This window comes from Varroa destructor, unplaced genomic scaffold (genome assembly GCF_002443255.2).
Source record: "Varroa destructor unplaced genomic scaffold, Vdes_3.0 BEIS01000004.1, whole genome shotgun sequence".
In the NCBI taxonomy this organism is placed as follows: domain Eukaryota; kingdom Metazoa; phylum Arthropoda; class Arachnida; order Mesostigmata; family Varroidae; genus Varroa; species Varroa destructor.
In genome coordinates, this window is record NW_019211457.1 from 50,718,635 (window position 1) to 50,734,093 (window position 15,459).

The 15,459-nt window shown below is 39.7% G+C and overlaps 2 protein-coding genes across 8 annotated transcripts in view; one reads left to right on the forward strand and one right to left on the reverse strand.

Moving 5' to 3' along the window:
• Positions 1–126: 126 nt before the first annotated feature.
• Positions 127–14,145, reverse strand: gem (transcription factor CP2 like gemini). 5 transcript variants are annotated; one of them, XM_086987320.1, is made up of 3 exons: positions 14,009–14,145; positions 3,016–3,383; positions 127–2,535 (listed from the first exon to the last, which is right to left on the reverse strand). In XM_086987320.1, the coding sequence occupies exons 2-3, from the start codon at positions 3,167–3,169 to the stop codon at positions 737–739; spliced, it is 1,953 nt and encodes a 650-aa protein (XP_086843446.1). In that variant the 5' UTR covers positions 3,170–3,383; positions 14,009–14,145; the 3' UTR covers positions 127–736. The 5 variants fall into 5 exon arrangements, with proteins under 5 accessions (XP_086843446.1, XP_086843445.1, XP_022661434.1 ...); XM_086987319.1 differs by lacking the exon at positions 14,009–14,145 and adding an exon at positions 12,969–13,745; XM_022805699.2 differs by lacking the exon at positions 14,009–14,145 and adding an exon at positions 12,499–13,745 and having other exon boundaries at positions 127–2,520.
• Positions 14,146–14,240: 95 nt separating this feature from the next.
• The window catches only part of Fim (plastin-2 fimbrin), a 35,641-nt gene continuing 34,422 nt past the window's right edge, over positions 14,241–15,459 (forward strand). For 2 of the 3 annotated variants that reach the window (XM_086987322.1, XM_086987323.1), the window contains exon 1: positions 14,241–15,077. Coding sequence is in view for 1 of the 3 variants with exons in the window: in XM_022805700.2 (XP_022661435.1) it covers positions 15,012–15,077 (66 nt within the window). In the remaining 2 variants the exon portion in view is untranslated. The remainder of the gene's footprint in view (positions 15,078–15,459) is intronic. The other variant, XM_022805700.2, reaches the window with a different exon arrangement.

A 15,459-nucleotide genomic window follows, 5' to 3' on the forward strand; every position in this document is an offset into this window, starting at 1 on the left:
TGAGTAGAATTAAATGTGGTTTAAAAACGGTTCTGTTTTAGTAAGTTCGGCTTGCATTAAAAGTAAAAATATTCATCATAAGTCGCTGAGCAACAGTATCGGTCTAACTAAAGAGAATACATGTGATACAACGATAACAAAATATAAACTTTTATTTCCCATACGCACAACTGTCGACTATGGTACGAAGTTGTTATCATAATGTTTAGTGTCGTCAAAAACATTCCTTGTTCGATTTTTTATTTCTTGTGTATATAAAATATAAGAGAACATTGCAAAAAATATCTAGACCCTGCCCTGCAGAACAGTGCTTCGATACACCTGTGTGTCCCCTTTTTTCATTTTTGCGATCCTTTTGTAGTCAAAACCACATACGAAATCGCGCATCACCAGTTTACCCCTGTCGACAGTGGGCTACTCGGTTTTGCCTCCTATTAGATAGGTAGAATAATAGTTACATCATTACTATTGTAGCAGCAAATAACTACCTGCGCCTTGTTTTTTTTGGTTAGTTCAGGTTACCCTGACCTATACCTCTCCTTATGCCTTATAGAAATTATTATCGCCATAAAAATTATTTTTTGCCACTTAGTTGTTGCTCTTTCAAATCTTTGCGAGTACACTTATCTTAACCGATGACCTTGCCTCGCCAAGTTGGTGGACCCGTATTCAGTATTATATATAAATCCTTAATGTGTGTATATATATATATATATATATATGCCGTCCCTGTCACCTACAAGTCAGTTGAACCCTGCTGGGTTGTTCCAGTGCCCCCCTCTATGCGTGCGGGTGTCATCAGAAGGACTTTATCGTGGGCTTCGAGGAGGTAAGCTGCTTCATCGCTAAGGTTCCGCACTAGCTCATCTGTTACCGACACCCGAATACCTCCCGGTCCCTTCAGGAAAAGTAAATCGCATGGAACACACATGGCCGACGAGATCGCAGACTTGAGCTGATACGCTGTGGCCTTTTCAAGGAACACGGGCACAAACGGTTCGTCCAAAGTATTGCCCATGTAGAGCGTGAGTGCAGGTCGAATCGCTTTCGCGTGCAACAGATTATATAATCGGATGCCTTCGGCCACCCCGCAGATGGTAATCAAATCATTCTTGTTTAGTCGTAGCAGGTCCGCCCCCGAAAAGCTGCCTAATTGTTGTAATGCGTTCGAGAAGCGGTTGCTGCGAAGCCAATCGGCTGTCTCTTGAGGAGACGCGTCACTTGTGAGTAGGGCTGTCTCGTCCGAGTCGGAACCCGTAATGCTTGTCGAGGGCGAAATGCTAACACGCTGAGAAATACCGAGAGGTGTTATCGGTGCGGTAATTTGAGGTTCGGGAGGACTCGGCGGATAGGTGGGTGTCATAGCAGCTGATCCACCATTTCCTGTACTGCCAGGGCCCCCTCCACCACTAGAGCTGGCGCCGCCACCACCCCCACCCCCGCTTCCACTGCCGCCTGATGTACTGCTAACACTGCCAGGGCCAGCTGATGGCATCTTGGTCGGTGTCTCGGCTGGGCTCTGTTGTGAATATGCCGCTTGCTGGGTGCATTCGGTAAAAAAAGTGCAATCGAAGCTGGGCTGATAGAGCTCCTGCTCAGCAATGGGTCGTTTCGACATCTTTTCTCGGTCGGTCTTGTGCTTTCGATCGGCACCTTTAGGCTTGAATACTTTGACCTGGCACGAAGCGCTGTGCAACTTCCCCTGTATCAAATTGCCGCCGTCTGTCGAATAAGTTTCAACAACGAGTCGGAAAGGTACTCCTTTCTCTCCACCATGCTTTTTTGGAGTGAATTCAGTACTGATACAGTTGAGACGCACGAAGACGCCCGTCTCCTTCGTCGGATCCCAAACAAACTCGAAAGCGTTGATAAGCTTCGAATAGCTGACAACGTCAAACACCCCATAACTGAGCGGGATGTCGACGTCAAGAACTCTCTCCTGTGGATGCTGTATAGCCCATTGTTCCATCTGTTCCTTCTCCATGTATTGCAATCGTCGCTCCTGAAAGCCCACTCGGACAACGCTTTTCAGCAGTTTACCCTGCATCTCCGTGAGGTCACCGAGCTTCTTGAGTTTAATTTCGTACGACTGGCCTTGATTAAGATAGGTCATCGTACGTTCGTTCACTTTCGTCGCTATGGATGTCGCCGCTCCTAGAACGCATTGAAACATTGGCTGACAGCCTGAAATTGGTCCAGAACCAAGGCATGCTGGTGCGCCTGAAGGAGACACAGGGGCACCGGGCAGTGTGGACTGCAGTAACAAAATGCCTGTATCATTTGCGCAGTGACGCAGATCAGGTGCGGAACTCGAATGCTTCTGATTGCTGCTACAGCTTGATGACGCACTCGATGCTACATTCTGGTTGGGATCATTACAGAAACGTTTAATGGTCGTTGGGGCTGCTTCTTCTTCAGCTTGTAACGGGCGGTTTTTTTTTATTCTACTCTGTGCTGCTTGGGCAGCAGCCTGCGCCTGTGCTACAGCTTGATGAGCGTGCACCGCCTGTGGGTGACCACCTGTAACCGATTCATCTACGTTGGACATAGCGAATTTCCAACCGTGAATTGGCACAAAGCACCACAAGCGCCGGAGGGAAGCAACAAAGACGGCACAAAGTTAGTACACACAGGCGAACATAAAGGCAACAAATACAGAAAAATTGCCCAAAATATAACGTATATTATTCACTACTACTGTTCTGATGTTCTGTCGGGTTAAATATATTCTATATATTACATATATTAGTATCAGACCGCGGAAGAAATAATGTAACGATCAGGTCAAAGACCAGGTAAGGTTATCAAGGAAGACCTGCTATATCCATATAAAAAAAATGCTAGCAAAAACAAAGCAGAAGCGCTAGTATCAGCGTTGGACCGTAAATGAGAAGTTTAAGCAACTTACATTTATGATTGCATACATATTACTGCATTACTGACAATTACACAGTTGTTATACAAAGGCAGGGTGTGAACAAGTCCGAAAGAAGTGATTGCAGCCAATTGTAATACCTTTAATTGACGGCAGAGCGAGTAATGTCTCGCTCATATTAAATGAAGCGGTTCCAAGCTCGATGCCGAGGCCCGATAGAGAGCCATCAAAATCTGCTGCTAACGCATCGTCGATGTCGTCCATATGCCAGGCGTTATGTCCTAGAGTCGCCATAGTGTGGTGCACAGGTAAATTTGTTACTGTTGCAGTTCTCAATACCGAGACGCTTCGCCTGTCTTCGCTCGTCGATAACACACACTCAGGGCTCCCTAAAGATTTTCTTTTTACCCCAAGCTTATCCTATCAAACTTGAGAGCTTCGATCCCTTCCCGAGGACGCTTGGGCCCGTTGCTATAGAACGATAGAACATTTAGTACTCGCCGGATCTCTGTGGAATGGCACATTTCAAATAAAATGCAAAATAAAGTGCTTAGTCATAACCAAATTAAACAAATTGGAGGCATGATCTATTGAACTGGCATAAACTGTCATATAAGGTTTCATTTTCGACTGCCAGACGGGAAACTAAATGCTGATTCAACACGTGGGTGCTTAACATTAAATTTATCTAGTTTATTACTATACGTTCTGTTGCTAAATCTTTGCGATGTTCAGACTGTTTTCTTTGCCAAATTGAATTTTCTGAAGAACAAATTTCACTGGGAACTAAGCCACGCAGAACACGTAGAGGAATAACAGAGTGCTTAGCGACTGTACTCGCAAACACGACAGGTCTGTTGCCTGATTGCCTGAGACGTGCACGATTGAACCTTAGATGTGAGCCCTGGCACGGACGCAATTTGCTAGGCTTTTCATTTATAAAGATCTCATGCCTGGTCGTGCTATATAGCGGATTATTGTTTAGTGAATTACTGAATTACCACGCTCAAGGTTCGACTCTACCAGACCAAGAGACGAGCTCCACAACGACGGAAACGATCACATAAATCGTCGAAAGAACTATCTAATGGTAAAATTTTATGCTTCCAAAACACGGTGAGAATTCCTAACACAAGACATTCCTATATAAATATGGACACCTCTATATGCAGTTCCATTGCGCTGCTAGTGAATGTCTCGCGTAATTTATGGATACAGGCTTTCTGCATAAAATCAATAAGGTTCTGAATTTTTTATTAAATTAAATGTAGCAAAAAAAAGCATAGTAATGTATGCAAGGGTGCTTCCTACGCAGTATAATTACGAAACTTCACGAGGAAACTCCGATTTCAAAGATAAAAATTATTATTTTTAAAATTGTATATTTTCAACTTAATTAAAATATATTTATGTATATTTAATATATACTTGTACATATTAATGTATTTAGATATATAAATTGAAAATGCAATAATATACACATCATTGAAAAACTATGTACGATCAAAAATTATTTCCATTTAATATAGGTTTGCAGATTTCAAAATAAGCTGAAATAAGCGTTATTACCACCGAGTCATTGATGTACTGGCGCCGGGTACCGGATACCCAAACTAATATAAATAGCCAATTTTATTAGCTACACAGAATCTTACAATCAAACACCAATAGCATAATTCTGCAGTGAACGTTCGTTTCGTATTGAAGTTCTATTGTCAGCGAATACCTATCGTCCTCTGAAGAGAAGGAAAATTTCAGACAAAAGTTATGACGTTAATTATAGTGAAAATCGCTATAATCATCTGGCCGATAGATCTATTTTTAGGTCGTCGCGCTATTACTCCTTTTTGCTTGTATCAGTTTTCATTCTATTGCTGTCTTTATGCCAATGACGCGAGTCTTTACTCCTTCAAGGTACGAATTACAACAAGTCATTAGTTAGCAAAGGTAAGGGTTTTTGTTCCGGCCATTGCTGCTGCTACTGCTTGCAGCCATCTTAAGGTCAAATCCACGGTCTGTTTCTCGTTGCCCACACTCACCCCAATTAGCCGCCTAGTAGCATCTTGGTCAGCCGTATATCACAAACTCAATGGACATTGCGATAATTCCGTCACATTAAACTGCAAACCTTTTTTCCTCTTGTCTCTGTATCTATTTCATTTTTGTTCTATTTTCTTTTTAAAGTTTCATTTACTTTGGCTAGTCATCGCCATTTTAGCGTTGTTGCGGTGCGCCGCCCTGTTCTCTTTTTTCTAGCAATCTCAAACTGATTAGATAATGAATGATGAAGCCAAATGTCGACAAACGCTGAATGAAGGGCCACCGTTACCCAGTGCTGCTATAGTCGTTGCAAGCTGTCATCCATTTTGCGGTGTAAACGAGAGTGCGCGCTCGCGAACAACTCTCGGACATCATCTACGGCTCGAATGCAACTGGCTCGGCAAACTGATGTCGAATAAACGGTAATGTCTATGCGAACGAACAACCGGCTATGTAATACATACGACGTATGGGCGGACAAATGGACAAACAGACAGACTAGCATAAAGGGCTTAAAAGCGGTAATGCTTTCATTTTTTGTTGATTGACTGTTGGTCGACGAACGTCAGGAGCTCATTTCCGAGAGCTGTTGCGGCGACGTTGCCTGTCACGTTTGTGGTGAACTGATGCACCGCGTGCATGCGCCGCAGCATACATGTTGGCGCCTTTTTTAAAATACACTACGGTAATTTACCTCATTCACATATTTGCAAGTTCAAGACCGCGGTGATTTCCGCATACACATAGCTTCCAGATTATCTCTAGCCGGCTTTCTCAGCAACGTAGTTTCCAGTTTGAGACTTTTTTCCTGAATTTCCCGAAATATTTCTTGAATAAGCCATACGATCCGCGACGTACATTGACGACGTAGGAACACACTATTAAAAAGTGGCCCGTGTGCATCGCTTGGCGTTTTTTTTTATTCAAATTATACCGGTCAAACAACTGAAACTAATTAGCTGTTATAATGACTCTGAAAACTTTTAAGTGTCGCTTTATAATGTTATTCGTGAATATTAACGGTAGACAAAGGTACACGAATGTTTATCAAATTATCGTTTCTGACGGAATGAAAAAATACGGCTCTTTTGTGACCCCTAGGGAACACATCGTCACACAATATCTGTAGAGTAAGGGAACTACAATATTGATATAATGACTTAACTCTTTTTTTTTTAATCAAAAAGCACATTGTATGGTATTGTCAAATATAGTTTCAATCAGTATAGTAATAAAATTTTTTTAATATATATATATATATATATATATATATACAAAGTGTTGCAAAGATAGTTTGATGAATCCAAAGATATCAAGGAAATAAAAAGTCAAAAAGTAGAATGTTTTACCGGATTAGATCACAAAAAATCCGATACTAAATTTTTCTCGATTTATTATTTAAGCAAGTCCAAATGTGTTTGAGTGTATGATGTCCTATTGTTTCCTAATGAATCGACGCAGATATAAAAACCTTCGTATATTATTACTTTCAGTGATTTGGCCGCAAGTACAAAAGTAAGGCTATGTTTCAAAAAGCAGCTACCTTTGGAGACAGTAGTCTGTTTTGGGAATCGCAATCGAACAAAAGGTTCCTTTCTTATTAAAAAAAGTTAAAATGCGAATTGTTCACTTTTTTCAAGGTGATAGTTCCTATTAGTAAATAATTTCTGCTCCTCCAAATCTACAGACCTATTTTCGTGTAATCCTCTCCTCTTTGTAAGACAGAAGGTGCCTGTTATCTCTTTAGTGCCCACTGGCAACACGACCGTGAATTGAAATTATTTTTTCATATTTTTTAATAATAGTTTCGACATAACGGGGAACCTTCAAATTGATCTCGGAGTCAAAACTTAGAATACTCTTTCATATATCACTATAACCGATGTGCTTTTTACATGATTTAGCTCTTTAGATGTATATTTCAAAAATCTTTCAGGTTGTCAAATAAAGGCGAGCGGTTAGATTTCGAAGTAAAACTGAATAGTAATCATCACGAGGTGACGTATGTGATATGGAAAACGTATGCGGCAAATATCATTATGACATTTACTTCTCTTTTTCCCGTAGAGGCGGAAAGTTCAACCTATTGTGTCATTAGGATAACCGTTTAGTAAATCCCCCAATTAATATAAGTACCGTTATTATGTTGCAGGGTATTTTCTGATGCCTACAATCCGGACGTATGCCGTCATTCGACATCAGTGAATAAGGTTATATTAAAGATACCGTGGTAGGTGTGACTTCGTCGGCAGTCCATACACTGATGTCGCCTCTCAAGGGGTATTATCCAAGAGATCTTTCTAAACTCAAAAAAGAAGCATTGGTAGGGAATAATATCATTGCAACTACTGATTAGCAATGCCATTGCGTGCTAATAAATGTCTACTGTATACTTATCGAAATTTAGAGAGCCAAAGATATTTTCGTCAGATAACAATAATAATAAATAAAATACATAAAAATGTACAACAATTTGGGCACTATTTTTTATTAAACAATCTAATAAAGCTCAGTTTACTTATGTAATAACAGACTTCCTTAAAAAATAACCGCAATAGTATTCGCCTTATACAATTAATTTTTAATAGCTTTTTGACCCAAACACTTAAACTATAATGTACATTAATTTTAATTAGCAACATAACAGTGGACTATTCGGCCCGTTGTTAATACTATGCCATGTATTCAACTTTAAACGCTCCTTAAAAAGAGCCTAGGCCCTATTACGAACGCTCTATAGCTGGTCAGAAGTCGCATATACTCCCAGCATTTTAATAATACAGCAGAGGTATCGAACCCTGGTCCTCTTCAAGGGTTCGTTGTCCTTAATGGAAGTTCTATGAACCTAAAAGCACATAATCTGAGCATACGTGTAAAACAAATATTTTACAAGTCAAAGATAAAACTCGACAGACAGATCTGGTTAACTTGTAATACTTTCAGTCAGGTTATCTTCTGGGTTTTGACCTAAAATAAAAGGATTATTCCGTCATTTCTCAGTAAATTAATATGTTATTCAAAATCGATCCCTAATCCACTAATGCTAATTGCAGCGCCCGTCGAATTATATTGTTTGCATTAAGGTTTGTCAGTCGCATTTCGCAGTTACTTATATTTTAATTCAATCCATAAAGATAAGTTCAGAGAAAGCATGACTTCGCAAAAGGAAAGACAATTTAAGGCATTTGGCGTACTATATTGCTTTATACGGATGTGTTTGCATAATTTCTAATTTTTTTTCGCTTTTCCTTTCACTATTAATCCCTCTACAATAAATCTTTTTAAAGTTTTGCGTCGTAAATGTAAGAAGGAATGGTCATTAAAATAAATTTTATCGAAATTAATTTATTTCTAATTCGCCTATTTAAAATTAGAAAAAAAAAATCGAAAAACCTTGGTGCAAATATTCATGCTGATTTAGTTGCTGTAAGTTATTTATACAATTAAATGGCCATTCTCGGAACAGAGAATCTTCAGACATTTTAAACAACGCTCTGCTTGTTAAGGTCGTGTGTAAATATAAAGCTGTTTTTTGAAGTTATTTGCAGTGCAGGAGCACAGAAAGCGAAAACAATGAAACATTTTTTAAAAGGTTAAAATCTTATAGTGCAACTTTTTTATTGCTATTATTGTATCATGTTTTAGAGGTTATATTCGTCCGGATAATTTTGCCCCTGTATATAAAAATAAACTTCTATTTGTTTGTAACTAAAAGATCTGTTTAGTATTTCTAACATAGAATCTACTTGTTTTGCTAACGTATTGACTTACTGAACAAAATCAGTAAAAAAAAATGGTTGGAGAACTTCGGACAGAAAAATAACTTTAGCCACATGATACGAATACCCGTATCTACGCTTATTTTGCAATAAACCTGCTAGAAACACAAATTGGGAACACACACGTTTAGTTACGCTTTTCATTTTTTTTAAGAGTTAAAACCTCTCAACGCTGATATTCCCTCAGTAAAAAATAATCCCGATGGCCAGTTCAGAGAAGAGACTGGATAGTTTTGTGGAAAATTTAAATTTTACCAGCTTTTATGTTTTTTTTTTACCAGCTTACACGTATTTGTGGTTTGCTCTAATGCAGTCTTAGTAATATGGTATAAAGATGCATATTGTATATTAGACCATGAGAACATTTTTAATAAAACTGAGATCTCCCGAAACAGCTTAACTTGCGAAAAAACTCAGCACAAACACTCAAGGGAATAAATTGGAACATGTTGTTTAGTTTAACTCTACAAATTGACTGCACTCTGTAATGAACTACTCGAAGAGATTTCAACCAATATAAGTGCAACAATGTAAGATGAGTTTGTTCGCAGGTTAACGTTAGCAGTGTAAATTTTTTTTAAGTTAGTCTTTCAATGGTAAATATTATTAGGTTGCACAATAATGTACAAATCTGCTTTGCTATAGTCAGGCATAATTAAACCATGTCTACTTCTCTCGAGCATACTTATATTATCCTTGAATAACCACTAGATTCTACGAAAAACGCTATGTATGTTGCATTATATAAAAAATGCTGTTACTTTTCTCATACTAAAGGATATGCGATTTCATAGTTTCGCATTTCTAATTATTCTGATATTAGTAAAAAATAATGTTTAGATTACATTTGGCGGTAGTAAAAAGACAAAAAATTACTTTTTTTAGTCGTTTTCGTTTTTTTTAGACTATTCTCAGAGATCGAACAAAAGTGGATATGATTTCTTAACCTATGTCTTAGACTCCACAAATAGCTGATCCATCAACAATCATGCAAGACCTGCACTAGTGCTCCTAGTTATCACAATGTGACGATGCGCTCCTTTATCGACTTATTAAGACACGACTTTATACCAACGTCACAAAAATATTCGCCTGGAGCGACGATAAGGATTACCTGCCGTAGACACGCAGAAAAAAGTAGAAGAGCATCCAATAAAAAAAACGTTTATCTACACTTGTGCATTTTGAATACATAATCTAAAAGATTAATACATTTGATCAGGTTTTGTCATCCATTTGTCTAATTGATTGGTTCGTGTGAGCGATTAAAAGCCTACAGTAAAACCTACTAATAATAACAAACACTAATAACAATCACCAAACAAATCAACATATAGCTTACCTAGAACAACGCACTTAATCATGCATAGCTATACAAAAGAAAAGTCTGTTTGATTTTAACGATTTTATTCAACAATTCTGTTGTATGCGATATTTATCTGGAGTACTGTACACTTAAGACACAAACTGATAAGTGATTGTAAAATAGAACGACTTTCGAATTTTCGCCTCATCATCTCGGGATTCGAACCCCTTCTCCGGCTAGAGCGATAGATGACCAATGACGACACTGACGAGGGCTAATTTAATCACGAAAAAAAATATAGTTTTTCATAAAATTGAAAACATACACATTTTTTATAAATAAAATTTTCATAAAATTAAAAACAGAAGATTTACTATATACTAGCGTTTTAACGATACAAGTATTTATTAAATAAAGTAATTTGGAAAATGATAATATGACAAGGATTAAATTAAACGACTCCACTATTCGCACAATGCGTCTATAATGTCGAGTATGATGAGACGAACGGATTTACAAAACGAAACCTTTGTTTGTCAGATATTCAGATTTTACCCAAAATAATTTCGGCAGCGCAGACGAATGTACTCTGCCAATTGAGAGTCAAAGCACGTAACGGTCAATAGTGACCAGTAAACTGTCAGCGTTGTCTGTCAGGGGTCAATGCAACGTCGAAAGTTGACTACGTCCGTTTCAATGCGGATCCAAGATGGCTCTAATGTATCAAAATAAATCCTGAACTCCCGTTTATATATACACACGCTCTTCATATTATATCATATTGCACAATGTTTCCACATTCGTCGTGAAATGATCTATGCTAAATTTTAATCTTTTCATTTTTTAGAGTCTTATTATCATTCTGTTAGTCATCTCTGTTTGTATAAAGGGATGATCTATTCCTTCGTAAGCGTTTTACCAAAAAAGTCGGAAACAAACGACAAAAATAATTTTTTTCTAAATAAATTAAAAAAAAGATTTTCCGGCGGGAAAAGGTTCGATTAAGTCGAAAGAGGGCACTAAATATCTTACAAGACTGTTTACAGTTAATAATATAAAATGTGGAGTGCCTAGCCTAATTTTTCTATAGACCGAGTAGTCATAACAGTCAAGGATTTGAAGTCAAGTTCGAAACTGACTTACGTCGGAGAGCACCGGCCCATATCTATGGTTGTCAATTACAGGCGGAAGAAAGCGATGAATCAAACAGTTGGGCTAAACAAATAGGACATACAGCTATTCTAACACACAGAAACGACTGATGACCACGTTTTTCCTGATCTTAATCTAACTATGTTGCTTAACACAAACACTGTACTTGTATGTTGAGTAGCTATTTATTTACGGAACTTGTTCACTTAATATATATATATATATATATATATATATATATATATATTATCATCATAGTCATCAAGTCAAAGCCGCATGATAGTGGTGAATGATTGGATCAAAAATGTCATTTCATCATAACATTTTACGTTGAGTTCTCCACATACACAGCTTTATGCCTTAGACTCAAAGGTGTGCGCACTGTGCCCATCTATACATGCCCACATGAACATGTATAGATAATTTCGACTAGAACCGTAATGATAATCTTGTGTGCATGACACAATTATCGTATTACGAGTAATGACATCCAGTCATTTCTCATTATCATAATTACTTATTTGAATAATGCCATGATACCCTCATTTCATTTCGACAAAATGAAATCCTGTTTTAAAGCATCTACAAGCGATCCGACTGTTATATTGCTTTGTTCTCTCTGCACGATCAATATTACTAATTGGCTGGGTAAAAGCATTCCATTAAGCCATCTACCCATGCCGAGCATCATCTATGATAGCATGGACTGAAAGGATCTAAAACAGGTTTATAGCTTCATCAAAAAACTGCTCAACTGACCATTGGTGGTGCTTTACAGTAGCTAATAGAGCTATCAGAGAACTCGCCGGTTCATCAGATCTGCTATCCTAACCTATCCTATTCAGCGCTACTATTGTTCGGCAATTACTGACCACGCATACGGGCTCACATATATGATACCGATTGCCTAGTGTCATAGCTATTTAACTCAGCGCAGAGCCCAAAAGCGAACAAGAGCATCGTCACCACCGTCAACATCGTAATCACGGCCTTATTATTAGCAGCCCGTAGGATGCTACAAGTAGGGAAAAATCTTACATGCGCGGCAGTACAAATCGGATCGGTTCGAGTTAAAGCCTGCTTCTCAAATCCAGTACGTAAAATGAGATCGTTGCTTCTAATCACTCTGGTCAGTATTACTAACCTCGCTACTGTAGTACTAATATGGGCGTAGATTTCATGTGAATCACGCGAGTCTGCGATATAATACCACGATGGCTGGTAGTAATAGTAAGACCGATAATAATCGCGAGGGCAGCAACAACAACAACAACAACTAGCCTACCAGCCCCGTTTCTGCGCTTACCGCAACTTGTAATAAGAATACATCGACTACGACTACCCACTTGATTCGTCGGCTGCTGGTTGCAAAGAATGGGCAGGAGTCCATGTCGAAATGTGGCCACACGGGACGCGGGGCGAGCCAAGGGATTGGAGTAAGACGGACGACAACAAACTACCAATACGCGACGGTCAAGCGAAGATGTTCCATGGAAGAGGACATCGAAAGAGGAAATCGCACTCGTTTCTGCTACTGCTATCCATTCACAAAGAAGAGTCCACGGCCTTGAAGCAAGCGACAAGAACCCCGCTACCGCTGCTGAAAGCACCGAGCTCGGATGAGAAGCAGCAGTCAGAGCGGGGGTGGTCAGCACCATATTCCACTGACGGTGGACGACGGCAACGGCCACAACCATAGGACTCCTCTGCTCGCAGACATAACTCTAATAGGACACAAACGGAAATAAAACTAGCAATAACACAATAATAATAAACGAGGCGCTCAAATCACAGGACAATGCTTGTCGCCACTCACTCAGAAACGCACAACAACACTTGTGTACACTTTTACTTCACCGCCACAACAATGCGAAGGGATGCTCTCTTCCTTTTGTTATGTAGACAGTGCATTAGTAACAGGCACGGACAGGACATTAGCTCTTGGCGAGCGACTGGTTAAAAACATGGCGCTCTTGATTAGGGCGGCAAGAGACAACCTTTTCAACGCATGATGTTGTTTCCATTTCAAAAGTTAAAAAATCATGCTTTTTCAGGCAGATCTTGGTATTCAGCTGGAACGCTAGATAATACATGAGTTCTCGTAGAACGCATCTATTTGAGCTATTTAGGTGACAATAAACTTGTCAAAGAAAAAGGGAGTTTCATTGCCTGTTTCAGCAGTCTCAGAAAGCTACGATTTTATTGATAGTTTACCCAACTTTTATTTTCTTCTATTGATAGTGCATGTCAATTATATGCGCTCATTTACGCGTCACAATTTTCATTTGTAAATACCGGTGCGATGTTGTTTTTAATCGTGAAGACTAATAAAGAGATCGCTACTGTCGGTTTACATCTAACCAAATTGATATTTACTTTACGGAAAAGCAAGCCCTTTCCTTGTCATGAAAAATATTTAATCAACAGGCTGCATATTCCATGCACACCTTTTCGTGAGGGAACCTTAACAAAGCACCTACAAAAATTAGGCCCATGTTCTGAAGGGTCGTTTTAGGTCGGGCAAACTCGCGGATCTGCATTCTTAGTACTACAAATGTAAATACACCAACAGTGAATGAGTAATTGAGCATATGGATCAGATTTAGTCCAACGATTAGTCCACAAATCGGCTAACTTAGCTCAACACTCTCGTTGAATCCTCGTTAAATCCTATTGTTGTTTAAATACAGTAACTACTATTGATCACAGCAATATTGGTAAATTGTTGTCGTTCCATCAGCCATATGCACGGTAAAGATCCGTGGCCAACTCTTTCGACGCCATAAGATACGTCACAGCAATTTTCTAGGAAAGGACCCTATTTAATGCGCTTTCTTGTCCTGTTCTAGTTCGTACAATACGACCGTCACCGCTGCCTCTAATCTCCATGAACGTGGGCAGCAACTATCACTCTTGAGTCAACCAAATGTCTGTCGTTCTTAGTCAGCATCAGCTCGAACGATGGCATTATTCGATTTGACTTGGACACGCGCAGCCAGGGGGCGCTTTTGTCACTCCTGTTGGACATGTAAATAGTGACGAAGAGAGACGTCGCAGGGAAATTCGCCACACTTTGGGCAGTGGAGTGGCCGCGACGAGACCACTGACATTGACTGACTGACTGACTGACTGACAGACAGTGACTTCCAGACTATTGCTACAGCTGCTGCTGCTGCTGCTATTGGTGTTAACCGCGACTTCTTCGCTGTTGTCGTTACCGCCGCTCCCGCCGCCGCACCCTTCGCCGCCGTTGTTGTTGTAGTATTTCTCCTGTTACCGCTGCTGTTGCGCCTCTCTTTGAGCTGCCTGCCTCTCTGCAGGTTATTTTGCGCCTGGAGCAGTGGCGTGCGGTTGTACAGCTAGGGCGACGTCGACTGTGGGAACTACTGCGGTTATCTCGACGACTTCTAGTAGTACCTTTGGTTTTACTTAGCGCGCTCAGTCCGTCGTAACCGTCATTTGGTTTTTCTTCTAATCACCAGCCACAATCGCCGTCGTCGTCGTAATAATCGATCAAAGAGGACCCAATTCAATGGTGTGATTAGGCAGAGAGGAAGAGATTCGTCGTCGTTGGGAAAAATCGTTCGCTCCGTATCGGTCGTGCGGTGGCGCCGTGTGTGCTAGAGGCGTGGAAGGTTTCTCTATTTGTACGTGTGACTATTCCGTGCGTGGTCTTAATCTCTATTTTTCCCTAGTGATTATTGTTGCCCCCTATTTTCTTCGGAGATCTATCACGTGTGTGTATTCCCGGCAAGACCTCGCACCCCGATTGATCGTGTCGAAGGCGCAAAAAAACAACAGCGACGCAAGTGAATCTGTGCTCGTTTGTGTGCTACACTCGACCCGCAAAACTTGCAAAATGAATCGTCACAGTTTGATCCTTTCTGATGAACAACGGGAGGACCTGGTATCAGCGATCCCTTCGGTATGTAGCGCTAAATCCAATTCAAAAAGGTCTGCCTATCTGATTGTGTTTATGTCGTCAAGTGTTACGATGATCTATCGAAAGTTTCGAACACGTAAGGAAAGAGTGTTTGAGGAGCTAATGTAGCTAGTCACGTATAGAGACAGCTATTTTCAACTCAGACTGGATCCAGTTTGGTGAAGACTTACGACTGTCTTTAGGCTCACTGAACTGGATTCAAACGTTTTAAGTTAAGGCTAGATTTCATGTAGAAAAGATGTTCCCAATGAAGCAAACTTCAGTTGATCAGTGTGTGAACAGTCGAAACCGCAGCTGAGCTTTTCCATTCACATTCTTTTTTTAATACGTCTACTATGTAGTTAAGTCAGTATATTATATTAAT